This window comes from Bos mutus, chromosome 15, assembly GCF_027580195.1.
Source record: "Bos mutus isolate GX-2022 chromosome 15, NWIPB_WYAK_1.1, whole genome shotgun sequence".
Classification (NCBI taxonomy): domain Eukaryota; kingdom Metazoa; phylum Chordata; class Mammalia; order Artiodactyla; family Bovidae; genus Bos; species Bos mutus.
This window is the reverse complement of record NC_091631.1, coordinates 36,142,613-36,164,554: the sequence shown is the minus strand read 5'-3', so window position 1 is coordinate 36,164,554 and position 21,942 is coordinate 36,142,613. Positions and strand designations below refer to the sequence as shown.

Here is a 21,942-nt window from a genome sequence, read left to right as displayed (position 1 = left end):
CGTTTTGTTTCCCTTCTTAATGCCAATAAAAAGGAATTTTCTTCATTTTCAAATCTCTCCCTTTATTGTCATAATTAACCTTTGCTTGGAAAGCAAGCTGTAAAAACTATTCAGACAGTATCATTACATTATTACTTTCAGGCAGAAGAGGGTGAAGGGACTTTCAAGTTAAAATAGGCACTGAAAGAGACACAGTCCAGTTCCTAGGAAGGCTGACCCTCACAGTCAGCACTAAAGGCAGGATTAATGTGTACATATTAAGAATATACAGTAGCTTTATTCTTCTTGATACTCAGAAAAAGGTGATGTGATGCCTGTGACGGTCCACATCATATGGGGAAGACCAAGTCCACACTTTGTCCGGAATCAACTGCTACGATGTGAGTCTTTTTGGTCAAGTCATCTGCACCCACAGTGACGGAATAGGTCCCTGGATAGACTTCTATGTAGAGGTCCTTAGAGATGTTCTCAGCCTGGAAGGAAAAGCAGATGTACCAGTTTAGAGGTTTTATGTCCTGCTGCTGTCAGAGCACCCTGTGTGTGATGCAGTGAGAGGCGCTAAGGTGGGAGACGGAGGTTCTGCTTTCTACACCTGACTTGGCCACATAACAGGACTGCCCTTCAGGCCAGTCTCACCCGCTCTTTATGCTTTTATTTCTAAAATTAGCTCACAAGAATGTATATGAAAATGCTGAGTTGTTGCAGGAACATGAAGAATCATAAAAGGACACACTGGCTGGAGTGTAAAGTTAAGAATCAGGTGGAGGGAAAGGCTAATGACCATTGCTTTGGGGCTCAAAAGTAGGCAGTGGCACCTGTTAGCACAGACCAGCAGCAATGGCGAGGCACTGCAGGATGATGCAAAGCATTCTTTTTAGGTGTGCTTTGCTAAATTCATTATTAGGATGAAACATTTCTCCTAAAGCTGAGACTATGAATAGATTCCATTTTGTCATGCAGCAAGTCAGCTGGCTGGCTAATGTCCTCCCTTGGAGGGCTGGTTCTCCCATACAGATGGTCCTTGACTTACAACAATCTGACTCATTCTTTTTTTTTTTTTTTTTTTTTACCATAATGTGAATGTGATATGCATTCAGCAGAAACCGTACTTCCAATTTTGATCTTTTTGCAGGCTAGTGTGATGCTGTGCCAGCAGTGAGAGATCTCCCAGTCAGCTGTGCAATCCGAGAGTAAACAACTGATACACTTATAACCATTCTGTACCCATACAACCAGTCTCCTTTTCACTTTCAGTGCAGCATTTGATAAATTACATGAATTATTCAAAACTTAACTATAAAGTAGGTTTTGTGTTAGATGATTTTGCCCAACTGAGGGTATATACGTTGGGTATATAAGTGTATATAAATGTATATACACTTATATACCAAGGGTATATAAGTGTTCTGTGCATGTTTAAGGAAGGCAAGGCGAAACTATGACTTTCAGCAGCTTAGGGATATTAAGTACACTTTCGATTATGGTATTTTCAACTTATGGATTTATCAAAACCAGCCAGTGTTGGAGGCATCTAAGCCTAACAACTTGTACTAGAAGCAGAATAGTCTTAGTTGCTACTAAGTCTAGTATATTCTGAATCCAGGCTAGGAGTACACTGTAGACCAACAAAAATTAAACTATTACTACAACATACAGGGGTTCCACTCCTCAGAATTCAGCCCTTCCAAGTTCCAGAAGATTCCCTGGGTTCATGAACAAATGAGTATTTTACCCTGAAAAACTCATCACTGTATGTTTTCACATAGAAACATTTGTGGAAAATAGGCACAAACTCCTTTAAATGTTTTGGAACCCGATCTAGCTGAATGTATATGTTTCAGAATTTCAGCCATGGTTTTCACTTCATAAGCAGGGGGCCAGGCCCCTCCCAATGCTTAAACAGATGGTGACATTCCAGCAGGGCCCAGCTGAGCTGTAGGAATGGAGTTATGAATGCTCTGCATTCTTTCCAACCACAACTATGAGTTGAGGCACAAACGCTATCTCTGAAATTTCAAGGGAAGGAAGGATACCAAGAAAATATAATTTTACAGTGAACTAAAATGCTGCACACTTTCCCCTAAGATAAAAATATCCCAACTTAAAAATAATATGGATCTAACACAAAGAACCCTGTTGTAACCCAGTCAGCTGATTCATGGACGGCAGTGGTGGGGAAGCCGGTGCCCTGGAAGTTCGGTACTCACAGACTGGGGTGCCTTCAGCACACACTCTGACGCCCGATGCATGCCTCCAACACTAAGGCCTGCGTCTTTTCTCTGAAGAGAGAGGTAGAAACACTGATGAGGGCCCGAACTTCGACTTCTGGATGGTAGAAATTTTTTCCAACTTAATGAGGAACTAACAATTGTGCTGTCACTGTTTTCCAAGTTGTCACTAAGATCTTAAGGCTTTTAGTGATTTCTGTCATGTACTTTTAGTCAGATGTTTACCATCATTACCTTTTATCCTTACATGGGCTTTGGAGAAAGACAGACCTGAGTTTGAATCCTATGCTGCTGCTGCTAAGTCGCTTCAGTCGTGTCCGACTCTGTGCGACCCCGTGCGACCCCATAGACGGCAGCCCACCAGGCTGCCCCGTCCCTGGGATTCTCCAGGCAAGAACACTGGAGTGGGTTGCCATTTCCTTCTCCAAGGCATGAAAGTGAAAAGTGAAAGTGAAGTCACTCAGTCGTGTCTGACTCTTATCGACCCCATGGACTGCAGCCTTCCAGGCTCCTCTGTCCATGGGATTTTCCAGGCGAGAGTACTGGAGTGGGTTGCCATTGCCTTCTCCTATACCTGCCATTTATTGAGAGGGACAGATTAATATCTCTTAAGTCTTGATTTCCAGCCTATAACCTGGGGACACTAGACTGTAGGAAGATTTAAAGTGCAAAAGTGATTGACGTTTAACAGGCTTTCAGAAAACAGAATTCTCTTCTGTGCTTCTCCCAGCAGTGGGAGTATTAGAGAGGAAGAGACTGAACTGAGAAAGTCAATTTCTCTTAGAGTCATCAACTTACATTTTATAGGAAGGGAGGCTGCTGCTAAGTCGCTTCAGTCGTGTCTGATTCTGTGCGACCCCATAGATGGCAGCCCACCAGGCTCCCCCGTCCCTGGGATTCTCCAGGCAAGAACACTGGAGTGGGTTGCCATTTCCTTCTCCAATGCATGAAAGTGAAAAGTGAAAATGAAGTGGCTCAGTCGTGTCCGACTCTTAGTGACCCCATGGATTGTAGCCTACCAGGCGCCACCATCCATGGGGTTTTCCAGGCAGAAGTACTGGAGTGGGGTGCCATTTCCTGCTCCAGATAGGAAGGGAGGGGAGGGATACAAATGACTCTTGCCCATGTGTAAGCTCTTACAGGGGCCTGGGTGGGGCCAGAAATGGGAGCCCTGGATCCAGGCCTTGGTGCTGCCACTCGCACCCCAGGCCAGGGAAACGGGAGGGACTTCTGGCACGCAGCCAGTCCTTGCTCATATCCCTGTGGCCACTCTCTTGTCCCTTCTCAAAACAAGGGAGTCAGGAATCCAACCTGTGGATTAGACTCTGGACTTAAGTTTGCTACCTTTGAGTATAACTAGGGGAGCTGAAAAACAAAAACAAGAAAAACCTGCTCTTCTCAGAAACAATAACAAAGGACTTCTGTTGAATTAGTTCAACAAGTAGTCTTTTAGACTTCCCAGAGTGACATGTGGTAAGACAGAGAATTCATAGTGAGAAGCCTGTAACTGTTATCTTTAGGAAAAGGATGTTGTTAAGAGACCCCCTCCTCGCACTTCCTTTTTTAAAATTACCAAAGACGTGATACTTATCACTACTTTAGAGTAAAATACATGATGATTAAAAGTCTCTTTCATATCCCTAGATGTAAAAGGATATTTGAAGTGCTTTTTGTTAAGCCTGCTCAAGAATCCCTTGGCCCAGGATTGTCACTGAAGATCCTACAGTGGCATCCATCTTGTATTTTGGACAAAAACTCCTATTTCATGTTCATTGCTGTAAGTTCTCTGAGGAGAAACATTTCCACAAAGTGCTGTAGAGTCACCCAGCCACCCAATAACATGATCCAGCAGAAGCCCCAGGATGTGGGGCCTCCCAGTTTGGGAGGCTGAGGGCACAGCACAGCTGAGGGTACATACCTGACCACTCCCTGCATCAGAGCACAGGTGCAGCTCCGATGTCCCTCTGTGATAGCGGTAGACGTGGGTTGCCCCTCCTTCCTCTGGTGCAGATGAGTAATATTTCTAGAGAAGTAACGTGGAAGACATTGGGTAACCCAAGAGTCTGGTCAGATTTTCAAAAAGCACCCTGTTACTTGGGAAAATTATGGTTAAGAAGAGAGGCAAGAGAGCAAAGGTAAATTACCTGCCCTCTCAAGAAGCCTCTAAAGTCATGTAACAAATCTTAGCCCGTGTAAAGTGGTTGCAGAGAAGGAAACTGCAGTTGGCATTACTTTGCTGCCATCTGCTGCCTCTGCAGGGCAAGAACTCTGGCAACTCAAGCTAGGTAGGCCCATGCTCTCTGCCAGGTTAAATAGTTTTCACAACATCCTCACTCTGATTTAGGCAAAATCATCCAAAGGATCAGAAAGCAGTTTTTTCCTTGTCTACTTCCTTCCTCCTGCTCCAGGTTAACCTTAGACTTGCCCTTGATAGTTACTACTGTCGAGGACATCATAAGCTTGCCTGTTTGGAACAAAGGGTAGGGACAATGTTTAAGTCAAGAGACCAAAAGAATGAGAAGCTGGGAAAAGCACGTCAGGACATGAAGCTAATGATGTAACTTAGGGGCTGCTTCAAAGTTCTGAAAATGAACTCAGAACACTGTTCTTGATTCTATCTCTAGAGAGCCAAGGAGTTCTGAGGCTCCATTCTTTAATGGAGACTTGAACTGAAGCATGAACTGAAAACCAAAGTGAAGAATACCAATTTGCTAAACCTCAAACCAAAGGCAAATATTATTCCTTTTACTGAACCATGAACCAAAGTGTTTAACTTGATCACTTTATTGTAGAGCCAAAGTTAGGGAGTTTTGTAAAACCATTTCACAGAATAAGAACATAAAAATACTCTCTGAACTGTATCTTGTTGGTTGGAATCCTATTCTTGAGTCATAAGGATTTTATAAAAGATGTAGAAACAGAGGGTTTTTTTTTTAATTTTAATATTCATTATGAAATTGAAAAGCAGGACAGAAATAAGGCATTTTCTTCCTTCTGCCATAGAGACCAGCACCCTTACACCCACATAAGAATCATAAAATGTTAGGCTGGACAAGACCACAGAGTCTGTTTTAAGTCCTAGAAGACACAGAGTACCTTCCACGCAGGTGATTTTCTTCAATGTTGGCTGGTCCACCTTCAACTTTCCCTTAAAGTACTTAGAGATGACCTTAGTGTATGCTTTTGAGAAGAGTATCTTTAAAACCTTTGTTCACCCATTTTAATGAATGGGACCGAAAAATCTCATGTAGGTCCTCTATGCTACAGTTTATAGCAATTTCCTGGTATTCATCTCTCAGTGAAACTGAAGAAACAGACTAAAAGGGCTGGAAAGGACTTGAACATTGTCAATTTACCATGGGGAAGGTAAGGCTGAGAGAAACTAACTGGCCTAAGGCATTAGAGCCAGGAAGTGGCAGAATACAGGTTGGATTCCTGGGAGGCCGCCCCTGCCATTAAGCCACATTACCTCTGATGAGGGCACTGCGTCTGTGCCACAAAAATCGGCTTTGTGGCCAACAAGTGATATGGACCCAAAGGGACGTACTTAAAAACTACATTATCAGGGACTTGGAAAAGAGATTAAAATCTAATGGAGGGATTTTGCTTCAATTTTTGCTTTGAAAACAGACTAAGTTCCAATTTAGAGTGATTCTACAGATTTAAAAAATTTTAGTTTAGTTCAAAGTTTTAAAAACTCCTTATGTTTGGTCTTACTTTGGAATTCAGCAAATAAGCACCGACCTCCCCATCTAAAAATAGTGAGGGCAGAACTTTTCTGCCTTGTTCATTGCTGTAATCTCCTAACAGCTAAAGCTGCTGCTGCTGCGTCACTTCAGTCGTGTCCGACTCTGTGCGACCCCATAGACGGCAGCCCACCAGGCTCCCCCGTCCCTGGGATTCTCCAGGCAAGAACACTGGAGTGAGTTGCCATTTCCTTCTCCAATGCATGAAAGTGAAAAGTAAAAGTTTAGTCGCTCAGTCGTGTCTGACTCTTAGCGACCCCATGGACTGCAGCCTACCAGGCTCCTCCATCCATGGGATTTTCCAGGCAAGAGTACTGGAGTGGGGTGCCATTGCCTTCTCCGACAGCTAAAGCTAGGCGGTCTGTATTTGTTGAATGAACTGTAACCTGGATTTATCACCTGTTGTAAACCCTTGGCTAATTACAACCTGCCCAGGAAGGCAGGACCGGGTGAACAGATAGTGTGCAGATTCTTCCTAAATTCCACAAAAATCCACTTTGTGATCCATCAGCAGGCAGATCAGGAGCATGCTTTGGCTTACACCAACTTACCCCACACTGACTTGAAGTATAGTTCATGTATTCAGCCATTGTTCTGAAGGAAGCACTGAGGGTCGGGTGTCTGTCTTCTCTCTATTTGAATAAACGGCAAATCACAGGTGAGATCTGTATTCCCTACTGGAGAAGGAAGTCATTTTGGAAATACCTTCCTTTTTACTTTTTGAAAGGCCTCTGCAAGTTTAAATTAGTAAAATGATCTTATTGAGAAAGAATTCCATCTCTAAAAGGAATACACAGACATGCAATTTTTCCAGGACAAACGTTTGTTGGCTTTCCTCGAGTATCAGATGATAGCCTCGAAGAATTGCGTTAAAAAGTAACCAATCAGGGCCGAGCACGAGCGGTACCTAGCGGTGTCCTAAAGCTACCCAGTAAGAATCTGTCAAATGTCAAGTTTTCAAGACTTTCCAGTTCACTGTCCTGATACACAGCAGCTTCCGCCAAGCACAGGATCCCTCGGGTCCCGGTGTGTGGCGTGCCCTGGTTCTCAGCAAGCCGCTGCTGAGGGAATGAATGGGCTGGTCCACAGCAGAGGCCCTCCTCACCTTTCCTGGCAGAAGGCGCTGGGGGCTGGCTGCCGGCCCTCTTTCTCCATAGTGCCGCACCCGGGAAACGATCCCCACGCTGCCTTTGGGAAGCTCCACCGAAGGCCAGTCCACCGCCCTCCTCTTGGCCCGCTCCAGCACTTCCTGACCCAGCCTAGCCGAACGCTGCAGGGAACGTCGGTCCACCCCGTTCAGCGCCGCGGCCACCAAACAGTTCTCCATGTCTCCCTGAGAGGGAACATACACACAAACACGGGCGAGTCAGCGGAGCGCCGGACCCCGCTCCATTTCGGTCGGACCCAGAGCCTCGACCTCCCTGCCGACCACTGCCCCCGGCTAGCCCAACGCGCTCTCCAGCCGGCGCCCAGTCAGGGCCTAAGGCGTGCGCTCTCAGCCCCTCCATTTCCGTGGCCCCCTCCCCTCGCTAGAGAGCCCTCACCCAGTCGGCCTCTCAAGGCGCATGCGCTCAGTCCGCGGGCGGACTGGTTCTGAAACACCCTGCGCCGGCGCAGCAGGCCATTGGCCGGGTGGTGGTGAGGGGCGTGGCCGGTGCGAAGGAGTGTGTAGCCTGCGACCCACAAGCCTTCTTGCGACTGACTTGCAGCCTCTGCGAGCCGGTTGTCCGGTTAACTGCCTGAATGCAGGGGGAGGGGTCTGGCTGCGGGCGAGTCGGGGGGACCGGTGGCGGAAACTGTCTGTCCACCTTGTTGCAGGAGCCTCTGGGTCAGGACCTGGCCCTTAGAAACTGTCTCCACCGATTAACGCGGGGAAAGTGTTAGTAGCTCTGTCGTGTCCCACTCTTTGCGACCCCATGGGCTGTAGCCCGCCATGCTCCTCCTTTCATGGGATTTTCCAGGCAAGAATATTGGAGTGGGTGCCATTTCCTTCTCCAGGGGATCTTCCTGACCCAGGGATCGAACCCAAGTCTCCTGCATTGCAGGCAGACTTTTTATCGTCTGAGCCAAATACGTTCTAGCGGGGAACCTGATGTAAAGCCAGGTGGTCCCTTGTTGGGCTAATAAATTGTGGGGAATAAGATGCATGCTTCCAGGCACCGTGTCTATATTTTGGGATATCGCTACTCTGAAACCTCGTTTGGTTGAGGAGATGACCAGGATAGGCCAAACATTGCTGGTGCCACAGTGGCATTTGGAGAAGGGAATCCAGCAGGCTGTGGGCTCTGGGATGGGCGGCCCACAGGGCCAGGGGCACCTGCATTGTGTGTTGTTGTTCAGTCGCCAAGTTGTGTCCAAGTCTTTGTGACCCATGGACTCCAGCACGCCATGCATTGTGTTTAGGGTATCGTGACGGGGGAGCCTGGTGGGCTGCCGTCTATGGGGTCGCACAGAGTCGGACACGACTGAAGTGACTTTGCAGCAGCAGCAATCCCCTCGTGGTAGCTTCCTCACTCCTCCGGTGAAAAGTACACACTCACACCATTTTCTTCTCTTTAAAATTTATTTATTTATTTTTGGCTTCGCTGGGTCTTTGTGGTTATGCACGAGCTTTTCTCTAGTTGTGGCCAGCGGGGGCTACTCTTCGTTGCCTATGGGGGCTTCTTATTGTGGTGGCTTCTCTTTGTTGCAGAGCTTGGGCTCTAGGGCACGTGGGCTTAGTAGTGGTGGCTGGCTCCCAGGCTTAGCTGCCCCCAACTCACACCTTTTTGAAGGCCGTTTCTAGGCATGGGAATTCACCTTTCAAGAATATCCACCAGCCCCACCTCCTCCACCCCCCACCTCCGCCCCGCCCGCCACGTTTAAGTAAGGAGCTATTCATCCTTACCTTCCACTCCACGCTGCCAGTTATCTGGTAGGAGATACAAGGTCTCATTGCTAATTAATGACTTGGCTACACCACCCTGGCACGCAGCAAATCGCTGCCTCTGAGGAGGGACCAATTTAAGAGACAGGACATTCTCAGTGCTGAGCAAAGCAGTGCTGAGCATCCTCAGCAGATGGCTAGTTTAGCAGTTCTGGGTTACCAGGTGTGTATGAGGCTTTTACTACAACCCCCATCTGCCCTTTTGTTCATTTCCTGGTTTCCTCTTCCAGAACAAAATTGAATGGAAATCTGCATTATCCATGGGATAGGTTTCATTGTGGGAGTTTTCTGAAACTTTATCTCAGTAAGTGTTTATCAGGTACCTCTTTTAGGACATAGTGGTTATATGCACAGGGTCTTTACTATCCAGTCTGTAGAGCTGAGTTTGAATTCAGACTCTGCCACTTTTTTGTTGTGTGATTTGGGGCAAACAAATTATTGATAACTTCTTTGAGCTTCACTTTTCCTCATCTCTATACTAGAGAACAGCAACAGTACCAATTGCCATAGACTGTGAGCTTGAGGACAGGGAACGTATCTGTCTTGTTTACTAAGTTTATAGTGAATCTAGTATTTCTCCCTCACAGAAGAGGCTGAAAATAAGATTGAATGCATGAATAGGGCTGCTGTAAGGATTTTGTGAGAAAATTCCTATATAATGCTAAGCACAATGCCTTGTCAAGAATAAGTACTCCATCGATGTAGCATTATGTGCCAGGTGCCATCCTAGGAGTGGCTGAGAATACAAAATACAAAGGAGAATTAAAAAGAGATGCACATAAAATCTGTAAGGCTAGAAACAAAATATTAAGATTTTGTTCATAAGCTGTTTGCCAAAAGATTGATCCAGATAAAGTGAACGAATAAATATTGTTCAGCTGGAGGATCAAGAAAGGGTTCATAGGAAGGAAGCATTTGAGCTGAGCCTTGAAGGATGACCTAGGAATTAATGGGAAGGGGTAGTTAAGATACCTGTTATCTGTTCTCATAATGACTGTAGTTAGGGATGAGATACAATTCCCAGAAACAACCTATATTTTCATGATTTAAAAAAAAATATTGCGGTACTTAGTCCAATCTAAATTATATATCAGTTCAGTTCAGTCGCTCAGTTGTGTTCGACTCTTTGCAACCCCATGAACCATAGCACGCCCGGCCTCCCTGTCCATCACCAACTCCCGGAGTCCACACAAACCCATGTCTATCGAGTCGGTGATGCCATCCAACCATTTCATCTTCTGTCGTCCCCTTCTCCTCCTGCCCTCAGTCTTTCCCAGCATCAGGGTCTTTTCCAGTGAGTCAGCTCCTCACATCAGGTGGCCAAAGTATTGGAGTTTCAGCTTCAACATCAGTCCTTCCAATGAACACCCAGCACTGATCTTTAGGATGAACTGGTTGGATCTCCTTGCAGTCCAAGGGACTCTCAAGAGTCTTCTCCAACACCACAGTTCAAAAGCATCAATTCTTCTGTGCTCAGCTTTCTTTATAGTCCAACTCTCATGAATATATAAACATATATAGATATATTCTTCTTCCCTGGTGGCTCAGCAATAAAGAATCTGCCTTCCAGTGCAGGAGATGCAGGTTCAATCCTTGGGTCAGAAGATCCCCTGGAGAAGGGAATGGCTACCCATTCTTGCCTGGGAAATCCCATGGACAGAGGAGCCTGGCATGCTACAGTCTGTGAGGTTGCAAAAGAGTTGGACATGACTTAGCAACTAAACAATACAATTATATATATATACTGTAGGCCACAGATAAAGAGAATCATTCTTCTCTTTTTTGAGATTGGATGGAAAAAAATTGTGGACCATGGCCTGCCTTCAGGACCCTTGTTGATCAAACACAGTCCAAGCCAGGTACTCCTGAAAGCCACTGGTGGGGACGTGGAAATGGAACTAATCGGGGGAGCGTATATATGGTCATTGATGAAGAAAGAAACAGTTGGTATAAGTCATGATGTCTCCCTTCATAAAATAAACTCACTGCAGATAACACATAGAAGTTATTTGTCTAGGTTATATTTGGGGGAATAGACGAGTTGGAGGAAGCCTTTATTCCTGAGATCTGAGGAAAGAGATTGATGTTGTACTTGGGACCTTTTGAGAAAAAACAAATCTAGTGAAGAACAGTGTAAATTCTTTGTGTAAATTCCTTTTCTCTATGGGGAGGGGACAAAAAAGGGTTAAAAACAGGATGCAAAAGTGGGTAGCATGCCAGTTAGACAATGAGTTATACTGCACATACCAAAGAATGTATAAATCATTTTGTCTGACAGGTGGTATTTTTAATCCTTCAGCCGACTTAGAGAGCTTTAGAATCATTATAGCTTTGTAAAGTAGTATTAGTCATTAGATCATGACTGAGTGAGTCATTAGATCATTCATTTTGCCTGATTACATCAACTCATTGGGTTATTGGGGAATAAAAGAAACTCATTATCAAAATTGTCATCTTGATTATATAGATTAAAGAAAATGAATCCAACTTCTGAGAATTACCTTTCACAAAATGTTAAAAATTGACTGGAAGTTAAAAAACTTGGTTGCAGAGCAGGAATGACTAGTGAAAAGTTTTGTCATTTAAAAACTATCAGAGATTAAAGGAATAGTAATTTGGAAGATATAAATAGTTGGAATCCAGTTACAGTTTTTTAAAAACTACTTTGAGGCATAATTTACATGTTATAAAATTCACTTTATTGAACTATACAATGTAATACATTTTAGTTAACTTATGGAATTATGCTTCCCAGGTGGCTCAGTGGTAAATAATCTGCCTGCAATGTGGAAGATGTGGCAAGGAGAAATGGGTTCAATCCCTGGGTAGGGAAGATCCTCCTGGAGAAGGAAATGTCATCCCACTCCACTACTCTTGCCTGGAGAATCCCATGGACAGAGGAGCCTGGTGGGCTATAATGCACGGAGTCACAGAAAATCAGACATGACTGAGCCACTAAACAACAACAACAACAACATGGAATTATGTAATCATCACCACAATCCAGTATTGGAACATTTTTATGACCTGAAAAAGATCCCTAGTGCCCACCATAGGCAGGCAGTCTTAGCTCCCACCCCTAGACCCAGGCAAACACTATTCTGCTTGCCATTTCTATAAATTTGCCTTTTCAATCCAGTTCATATAAACAAATTACACAATATGTGACCTTTTTGTCTGGCTTTTTTCGTTTAGCATGATGTTTTTGAGGTTGATCCATATTGTAACATGTATTAGTATTTCATTCCTTTTTATGACTGAATATTTCACCACTATATTAATGTACTACATTTTATCCATTCTCCAGTTGTTTTCCAGTTTGGGGCTATTATGAATAATAGTGCTATGAAAGATTGGGTATAAGACTTTGTATGGGTACAGGTTTTCATTTCTGTTGGGGAGATAATTAGGAGTTAAATTGCTATAGAATATTAAAAAGAAGAGACATTACTTTGCCAACAAAGGTCCGTCTAATCAAAGCTATGGTTTTTCCAGCAGTCTTGTATGGATGTGATAGTTGGAGTATAAAGAAAGCTGAGCACCAAAGAATTGATGCTTTTGCACTGTGGTGTTGGAGAAGAGTCTTGAGAGTCCCTTGGACTGCAAGGAGATCAAACCAGTCAATCCTAAAGGAAATCAGTCCTGAATATTTACTGGAAAGACTGATGCTGAAACTCCAATACTTTGGCTACCTGATGCGAAGAACTGACTCATTGGAAATACCCTGATGCTGGGAAAGACTGAAGGCAGGAGGAGAAGGCGACAACAGGATGAGATGGTTGGATGGTATCGCCAACTGGATGGATATGAGTTTGAGCAGGCTCTGGAGCTGGTGATAGACAGAGAAGCTTGCCGTGCTTTGAGACGTCCATGGGATCTCAAAGAGTTAGACACGACTGAGCAACTGAACTTATGGTAAATTTCTGTTTTAACATTTTAAGGGATTGGAGAAGAAAATGGCAACCCACTCCAGTATTCTTGCCTGGAGAATCTCATGGAGTGTAGCCTGTCAGGCTCCTCTGTCCATAGCGTCGCAAGAGTTGGACACGACTTAGCGACTAAACCACCACCACCATCAATTGTTTTCCAGAGTGGCTGTACCATTTTACATTTCTACATATCATGTTTTAAGGTTCCAGTTTTTCTACATCTTCCTCAGTCTCATTATTGTCTTTTTGATTAGAGTCATTCTAATGTATGTGAAGTAGTATCTCACTGTGATTTTTACTTTGCATTTCCTTAATGGCTAATGATGTTGAACATATTTTCCTGTGGTTATTAGCCGTTCCTATTTCTTCTTTCATGAAATGTCTATTCAAAGTTCTCTATTAGAAAAAAATTTTTTTAAATCAAGTTATAAGGGTTCTTATTCTTAACAAGAATTCTTTATCAATTGTTTGATTTATAAGTATTTTCTCCCAGTCTATGTCATGGCTTTCATTTTCATCACAGTGTCTTTTGAAGCACAAACAATTTAAATTTTGATGAAGCCCAGCTTATTAATTTTTTTCTTTTATAGATTGTACTTTTGGTATCATATCTAAGTATATTTTTGCCTAACACAAGGTCATGAAAAATTTTTCCCTATGTTTTCTTCTAAAAGTTTTATATTTTAGTTTTTACTTTTAGGTTTGTGCCATTTTGCATTCATTTGTATGTGTTACAAGTTACAGTCTTGTCTGATTATCTTAGTACCATTTGCTGAAAAGATTATCCTTTTCTCGTTAAGTTGCTTTGGCACTTTTGTCAAATATCAATTGACTGTAAATAAAAGAATCAGCTTATGGATTTTTAAATCTGTATCACAGTGTTTTGATTATTATAGCTTTCTAGTAAGTTTGGAAATTGGGAACTATAAATCCATTAACTATGTTCTTAATTTTCAAAATTATTTTGGTGTTCTAGGTCATTTTGTATTTCTATAAAATTTATGTTCAGTTTATCACCTTATGGAAAATGATTATTAGGATTTTGATAGAGATTGTATTGAATCTATAGATCAATTTGAGAAGAATTGTAATCTTACAACATTGAGTTTTTGAATTCATGAAAATGAAACATCTTTCTATTTAGTTGTTTTTTTTTTTTCAGTTTTTCTCAGGAGTGTTGTATAGTTACTAGTGTACTCTTACACTTTTAACAAATGTATTAAATATTCAGTTTTTTATGTCATTGATTATAGAATTGTTTTCCTGGTTTTACTCGTACATTATGTGCTGTTGCTGCTGCGTCACTTCAGTCGTGTCCGACTCTGTGCGACCCCAGAGACGGCAGCCCACCAGGCTCCCCCGCCCCTGGGATTCTCCAGGCAAGCACACTGGAGTGGGTTATGTGCTAGTATATAGAAATATAGTTGATTTTTGCATATTGATATTGTGTCCTGTGGGTTTGCTGAACTCATTTGCTGGTATTGGTAGGCTTTTTGTGGATTCTTGTGTTCATTGTACCTGGGATTCATTGAATATGTAGATTGTTTTTCCTCAAATTTGGAAAGTTTGGGGCCTTTGTTTCTACCCCTTTCTCCCTCTTTCCTCCTTCTGGGGCTCCCCTTACAATATGGTAGTCTGTGTTATTTTCCTTCATCCTTTCCCTTTCTTTTTCTTAAAAGGGAATAATCTCTATTGATCTAATCTGTAAGGTCATTAATTCTTTTTTTGTGCAATCTCAAATCTGCTGGTGAGTCCCGTAGTGAATTTTCTTTTCAGTTATGATGCTTTTCAACTCTGGTATTTGTTTTTTTGTTTTGTTTGATAATCACTATCTTTTACTGATATTTACTATTGAGTGTCATACTTTAAAAACTTGTTTATTTTTTTCAGTTCTTTGAGCATATTTGTAACAGCTGCCTTGAAGTCTTTGTTTGCTAAGTCTAATATTTAGGTCCCCTCAGAGCTAGTTTCTATTAAGTGTGTTCTCTTTCTGTATTTGGGCTTCCTTTGCCATTGTATTTGTATGTCTCATAATTTTGTGTTGAAAACTGAACATTTCAGATCAGGGGCCAACAAATTTTTTTTCTGTAAAGGGCCATACAGTAAATATTTTCAGCTTTGCAAGCTATGTGGTCTCTGTTGTAATTACTTAACTCTGCTGTTGTAGTGGGAAAGCAGACATAGGCAATATGTAAATGAATGAGGGTAAATGTCTTCCCCCAAACCCTTTATGTCAAACAGGCAATGGGCCATCACTGGGCCATGGGCTATAATTTGCTGACCTCTGTTTTAGATAACATAGCAACTCCTGATTTGGATCTGCTACTGTTTTTCTTATACTTCTTATTTTTCTTTTTAAGTCTGAATTCTAGGGATTTTCAGCTAATTGATTGGCAACAGGTTGTACTTAAATATCTTGAGCCTAGTGGTAACAGATCCGCCCTGTAGGGCAGAAGATGCAGGTTTGATTCCTGGGTTGGGAAGATCCCCTGGAGAAGGAAATGACAACCCACTCCAGTATTCTTGCCTGGAAAATTCCATGGGGCAAGGAGCCTGATTGGCTACAGTCCAAGGGGTGGCAAAGAACCAGACATGACTTGAGCACACACACACACACACACACACATTATGGCTTTACCTTTGGCTGAGTATCTGTATATGACTTGGGGAACACATTTTAAGTTCAGTCAAGTCTGCTATGACTTTTATTTTCTGTATATGCAAGGCTTCCCATTCAGCCAGTGCATAACCTTGGACTCACCTTTCAGACCTCCAGTTATATGTGAGAGTTTATCAACATACGACTGTTGCCTGGATCTCACTTAAGTTTCTGGCTGGTCTGTTGCTTGCCCCAAACAGTACTACTGCAGTCTGTCAGCTGTAATATAAATTTTCTGTGATCATTTACCACTTATTTTCTAAGATCACTTGTTTCCGACAGTACTCTGGACATCAAATCAAGCCATCATCATAGCTCATCCTGTCCTGATAGAACCACCATGCTGGAGTTGAGGGTAGGGAATAGAGACCGGCCTCTGATGCCCCAGATTCCTACTTTCCTTATGGAGTTTTGGTAGTTGTTCTTTTAATTAATGCTTTTCAATTTGTTGTGTACCTCTGGTTGATTTCTCCCCGCATATCTTGAGATAATTGTGCTGATAATTTTTCTGTGGCTTTTTGGATAGATGGTTTGTCAATCTTCTCACTCATTCTGAGAGTGTTCCCAGTGTGGAGTTTTCATGTCCTAAAGACTGACACAGTGTATATCTTCATAGTCCCAGCTGCTTTTTAAATAATTATTGATCTTCCTGTTCCCTTCCAATTTTGTAAACCTCCTAACTTTTAAAAATATAACTCTTAACTCTCTCTTTTTTAAAAATTGAAGTATAGTTGATTTACAAGGATGAGTTAGTTTCAGGTATACAGCAAAGTGGTTCAGTCATATATACACATATATATCTATTTCTTTTCCCTTATAGGTTATTTTAAAAATACAGTATAGTTCCCTGTGCTATACAGTAGGTCCTTGGTTATCTACTTGATATGTAGTAGTGTGTTTATGTTAATCCTAAACCCTTAACTCTCAAGATTTACTTTTACATATTCTTGAAGATGAAATTTATATATATTTTTCATCAATATCTCTTTATTCAGTAGTCACTTATGAAGACTGTGTTTTGTATTGATGTTTGGATTTATTTCCATTCCCAGAATCTCTAAGAAGTAGGGTAGGAAACCAAATTTCTAGGGTTAGAAGTATACCAGTCCTGGAGAAAACTTGACTTATATTTCCTGGTCTGTACTAAGTTTACCTAATTATAATTATAGGTATACCCTATTTTAAGAAGTAGAAATAAATTAAAATTTTAAAGAAATAATAGGTGATTATATCATTTAAAATATACTATTTACACTCAAATATTTATATCTTTAAGTTTTGTAACTCTTTTTTTCCAGTCATATACCATCTCCTTCTTTTTTGTGGAGAGACCATAAAGTAGTCTACACACAAAGTTTTGCTTTTCTTTTTTTCCCCGTGAGATCCAATAGCAATTAAGGCAAAGATGTTTTGTTTGGGAAGGAAGGAGCAGACTGGGTGGATATTGGAAGTAACGGCTGGTGGCTGTGGAATATGGAGAGGACCCATCGTTGCAGTGGCTCAGACTGCTATCTGAAGTGCCATGAATAGAGGATGAGGCAGGCAGGTAGAGGAATATGCCGCATTTCATACTGCTTTGTTCCTTGGGCCAGGGAAACTTTGCTTTGCATTGTAAGATTGGGCATAAGATGAATGGGGCAGAGGATGCTTTCAGTATGAGAAAAAGGGACGAGAAGATGGGTGATGAGATTATAGCAAAATAGAACAGGTAGTCTGGTGGAGAGAGGAGGTACACAAAAGTTGACTAGGCCGTACACAAGGTAGGAGTTTTCTCCAGCTGATATTAGGTGTTCTGAGTCAACACCTAGATCCTCATCATCCTTTTTTCCATTTAAGAAAGTGAGGTGAGGTCGAAGGATTATTTTAGTAGATGTGATAGTAGGATTTTTGGATCAATTATCTGATACATAATGGGGACACAAGGAAATGTACTAGAAAATATTTCAGACAAATAGGTTTTAGGTCTGACTAACTTAATCTTTGATTTAATTTTTGTACTGACATCTCATGAGACTTTAGTTAGATGCTAAATGGTAGCTTAGCATCAATGCTAGCACATATAAAATGAAATGTTAAAACAAAAATTAAGATAACGGATGTAAAATATTATGAAAAATTGCTGTATAAATGCAAGAAAATAATATTGTATAATGCTAAAATATTAAGAGCCGTTGCTAAATGAAAATTTCTTATAAAACTTCACCCAAATCATGATGAAAATTCATGGAAAAAAAGAAAATTAATGAAAAGGTAAGATTTAATTTACCACAAAATTTCAACAACCACGTGTTGAGCATATGCTTGTTGAGCAATGAGGTTCACGTGTTAAAAGTGAAAGTCGGGGACGTCCCTCATTGTCCAGTAGTTCTGTCTCTGAGCTCCCAGTGCAGGGAGGGTCCAGGGTACGATCCCGGGTCTGAGAACTAGATCCTGTATGCCACAACTGAAGATCCTGCCCCCTGCAATGAGTGCTGCAACTAAGACCTGGCACCGCTAAATAAATGAATAAAAATAAATATTTTTTAAAAAGTGAATGACAAATCACTTGTTGGAGATCCTAAAGATGTCATCATTTAAAAATCCTCTACGCCCTTTTCTGCTTATTGTATTCGTGATGCTAGACTCAGTACATTTGCTTTGTAAAAAGTCAAAGGAGAAGATTTTTCCAAAAAAAGATGATAGTCTGTTTATCTAGGCCCTCCAAAAGCATTTCCTGCCAGGCAGTTGACATGTAGCCTTGGCACAATTTCAGGAAACTATTCGCTTCTGTTTACCCTTTCCAGATACAGCATCTCCCAGGAATTGATATGAGGAATCTCCTTTAACTCTTTAACATTTTAGAAGCATACTTTTTAATGACACTTTAGAATCTACCCTTTATAAAACTAGCACAATGAGAATTCTTGTGCCTTAAAAAAAAAAAAATGCATCTGTTTTAGTAATTCCCTAGTAGAAAAGTCAAAGTCTTAAACTGAATTAGCCCAATAAAATGTACTTAGAATGTTCCTTTCCTATAAGATCCTTAAGATAAATCTCTGTCAGAAAACTCAATGAAATTATGTCTGAATTTGTAAAGCTTATTAAATTATGGAAAAATTGTTAACATTTTCAAAATCTTTCTTCACTAAGAAAAACCCACCATTGAGTTTCTTCTGAAGAGTATGCTCTACTTAATTCATTTATAATATTTTTTTTTACATAACAGTTCAGAAATATTTTGTAAAGCTGGGTGTACTATATTTAAAATAAATTACCCGGCATTTTTTTCCTTTTAGGGAGCCAATTTGTTTCAGAATGTTTTAAATGCTCATTATACAGTTAGGAATGCAGGAGCGTATTATATACAGCTTTATTGTAACCCCAGAATGCATGTTATTTTAATTAAGTATAAATATATCTTTGAGGGAATGTGGTGGTAAATGTATTAATTTAAAGATGAGAAACTTGAGCTACAGAAAGGTATAATAACTTGATGTACATACTACAGTTAAATGTGAGCAAATTTAGGTCCGCTCTGTATACTGTTGTTAAACAAACTAACCATTACTTACTTCCTTTGTCCTGGCAAAAGGAGTTAGAAAGGATTCTAAAATTCTAGCCCCAAACTATAGGCAACAATGAATGAGGAAGTAGCACACAAAGTGTAGTGAGACTGAAATAAACCGCACGAGCACAGGTGACCAGAAAATAGTTTGTGATTAGGCCTGGGCCAGGGGTCCATAGCAAGATACGCGTTTGAGACTGCAGCATATCCATGATCCAAGATCAGAAGAAGGCCATGGGTCAGAATCAGATGGCCTTGAATGGCGAGGCTCAGGGCAGGCAACAGATCAGAGTATAAGAGATTGACATACAAACACAATGGCATGGGGGCATGAGCACACGTCCAGGATCTGGAGTCTCAAACGTGAGGTCTGCCATTAGAATCTGACCCCTTAAGACTCCGCACAACATAGGTTTCTCACTTCCCACTCTCCCTTTCTCTCTGTCATTTACAAGGTTCTTTAGTTGGAAGTCATGACCCTGCTTTCGCACCCTGATACTGAAGGCTTAGGGGCTGAGATGAATGGCTTCCTGCTTTAAGGAAATCAGAAATCAACATTGCTTGCTGAGGTCTACACAGTTCTGCCTTAGAGGCTGAAGCTGTAAGGGCAAAAAGATTGAGCAAACCTAGAGTCACCACTGGTACCACGAACAAAGAGTTATCTTGGTCTTGTGAATTAGTGACCTTGGTCCCTTCCATGACTTGTTATCTCTGTCTTGAAACGATGTTGATTCCTGGACTGTGTGGCCCTATCTGATCACCAAGTGACTGACAACCCAATTCTGAGAATTTATACCACCTTAATTTTTAGGACTTGAAGCGATATACTCCATAGGAAATGAAGAGGAAATCCAAAATCAGGATGAAAGAGGCAAAATGACTGAGACATCCTTTCTATTAGTCAGGAAACTAGCATCGATATCCTCTTGTGGACTGAACTCATCCCCACCCTTACTGCATTGCCTGTCATGGAGTAAGTGTTTAATAAATAGTGGTTGAATATTGAATTATGGGGTCTGCGAGTGATGGAAGTAACTGAATCGAGAAGGGTGAGGGTGTAACTCCTGACACAGGCACAGAGCCCAAATGCAGCTTTCAGATGTGAGAAAGATGGAAATGTATTTCTATATACAAATGTCCTAGAAATAGCTAAATCACAAAGAAACTACTGACCTGCTCAAGGCTATAGAAGCACTCAGGGAAGAGCTGGAAAATAACAGTGTCTTCATTCCTAGATTTATGCTGTGCACACTAAACAAATGGGTTGTAAAGATTTAAAACAGTGCTTAGGAGAGCAAAAAAATTTTAAAAAATTAATATAAAGTTTGAGTAAGTGAAATTTTGAAGATGATGGAATCTAATTGATAACTTCCTTACTCTTTAACCTGTAAATAATCTCCTTTTCAAAGTGTTCATTACGCATAGTAGTGATTATGCAGAAAAAAAAAAACCTGTGATGAAAATGTGGTATAAAATTGTGTTCTTTGTTCAGCAAGTTAAAACAAGCTGGTCTGTAAGCAATTATTATCTTCATCAAAATTCCTAGCTCTAATGTTTTGGCTTCTTTGGCCCAGCACGTATGCCTTCTCAAACAATTGGATGGATTTAAAACACTTATGAGATGTTTGTGCCTATATCTTAATGTAACATCAGTTCAACAGGAAAAAGAAAAAAAATGTAAGATTTGGCTTTATGGCATAGTTTTAAAAAGAAAAATCAAGCCAAAGCTAAAGTAAACAAAAAGCCCTCAAATCTTAAGTCCCTGCATACTGAATGAACATTCTTTATTCAGCTCCTAGTAGCAGTATACAAATGTTAATGTGAGTAACCTTTTAATAACTTAGTATTTTAACAGAAATTCCCTGAACACTTATCATTCCATTTGTCAAGAAAAGTTATTTTATTATACTGTTTGTTTGAATTCACTAAACATGTAAATATGGTCATCTCAGAGCTAAACACCTCATCCTTGACTCTTAGTCAGTAGTCTCTAGTCTAGAATTTCTCATATAATATTTTTCAATTATAAGTGCTTAGACCTTACCTCTAGGGATTCTGGGTTTAGAATATCTAGAGATATCCTGGACCAAAGAATCGCATTTTGAAAAGCTCCTCAGATGATTTTTTTCCTCTAGAGGACAAATATTTTATTCTTTACAGAAGTATAAAGAAATTAAGAAATGACTACAGTTCTCTCAGGTGATTTCTGATGTGCGCCAGAATGTGGGTCTGCTTTTGTTTCTGGAGTATTCAGCACATTGCATCCAGAATTATTTTCCTCAAATGCTTCCCTCATAGCTCATTGGTAAAGAATCCGCCTGTGATGCAGGAGACCCCAGTTTAATTCCTGGGTCAGGAAGACCCACTGGAGAAGGAATAGGCTACACATTTCAGTATTCTTGGGCTTCCCTGGTGGCTCAGCTGGTAAAGAATCCTCCTGCAACGTGGGAGACCTGGGTTTGATCTCTGGGTTGGGAAGATCCACTGGAGAAGGGAACAGCTACCCACTCCAGTATTGTGGCCTGGGGACTCTCATGGACTGTACAGTCGGACATGACTGAGTGATTTTCAGTATCTGCAGGTGATTTCTGATGTGTGCCAGAGACCGGGACTGCTTTTCTTTCTGGATTACTCAGCACATTGCATCCAAATTATTTTCCCCAAATGCACTCTTGTCCTTGAAAATATTATCTCTCTACACCCTTCAGAATAAGCTTCAAATTTCTTAATATTGTTCTCATGGCCTTCCTGGATCTGACCCTATGTTAGTCAGAGTAGGATTAGCTTATGCTTCAGTACTTGCGCTTAGTCGCTCAGTTGTGTCCGACTCTTTGCGACCCCATGGACTGTAGCCCACCAGGCTCCTCTGTCCATGGGGATTCTCCAGGTCAGAATACTGGAATGGGTTGC

General features: G+C 41.3%; 1 protein-coding gene across 1 annotated transcript; it reads right to left on the bottom strand.

Annotated features, from left to right (window-relative positions):
• Positions 1-62: 62 nt before the first annotated feature.
• On the bottom strand, positions 63-7,602 carry AKIP1 (A-kinase interacting protein 1). The gene is made up of 6 exons (XM_014478007.2): positions 7,519-7,602; positions 7,080-7,307; positions 6,526-6,606; positions 4,147-4,251; positions 2,208-2,279; positions 63-473 (listed from the first exon to the last, which is right to left on the bottom strand). The coding sequence occupies exons 2-6, from the start codon at positions 7,299-7,301 to the stop codon at positions 330-332; spliced, it is 624 nt and encodes a 207-aa protein (XP_014333493.1). The 5' UTR covers positions 7,302-7,307; positions 7,519-7,602; the 3' UTR covers positions 63-329.
• Positions 7,603-21,942: the final 14,340 nt, after the last annotated feature.

What these genes read in the sequence shown, in the direction of transcription:
- AKIP1 (XM_014478007.2), bottom strand. Translation starts at nt 7,301, where the DNA reads ATGGAGAACTGTTTGGTGGCCGCGGCGCTGAACGGGGTGGACCGACGT. An exon ending in AGCGCCTTCTGCCAGGAAAG is followed by an intron (nt 6,607 to 7,079) that starts GTGAGGAGGGCC and finishes TTATTCAAATAG; the next exon opens with AGAGAAGACAGACACCCGAC. An exon ending in ATACTTCAAGTCAGTGTGGG is followed by an intron (nt 4,252 to 6,525) that starts GTAAGTTGGTGT and finishes TTACTTCTCTAG; the next exon opens with AAATATTACTCATCTGCACC.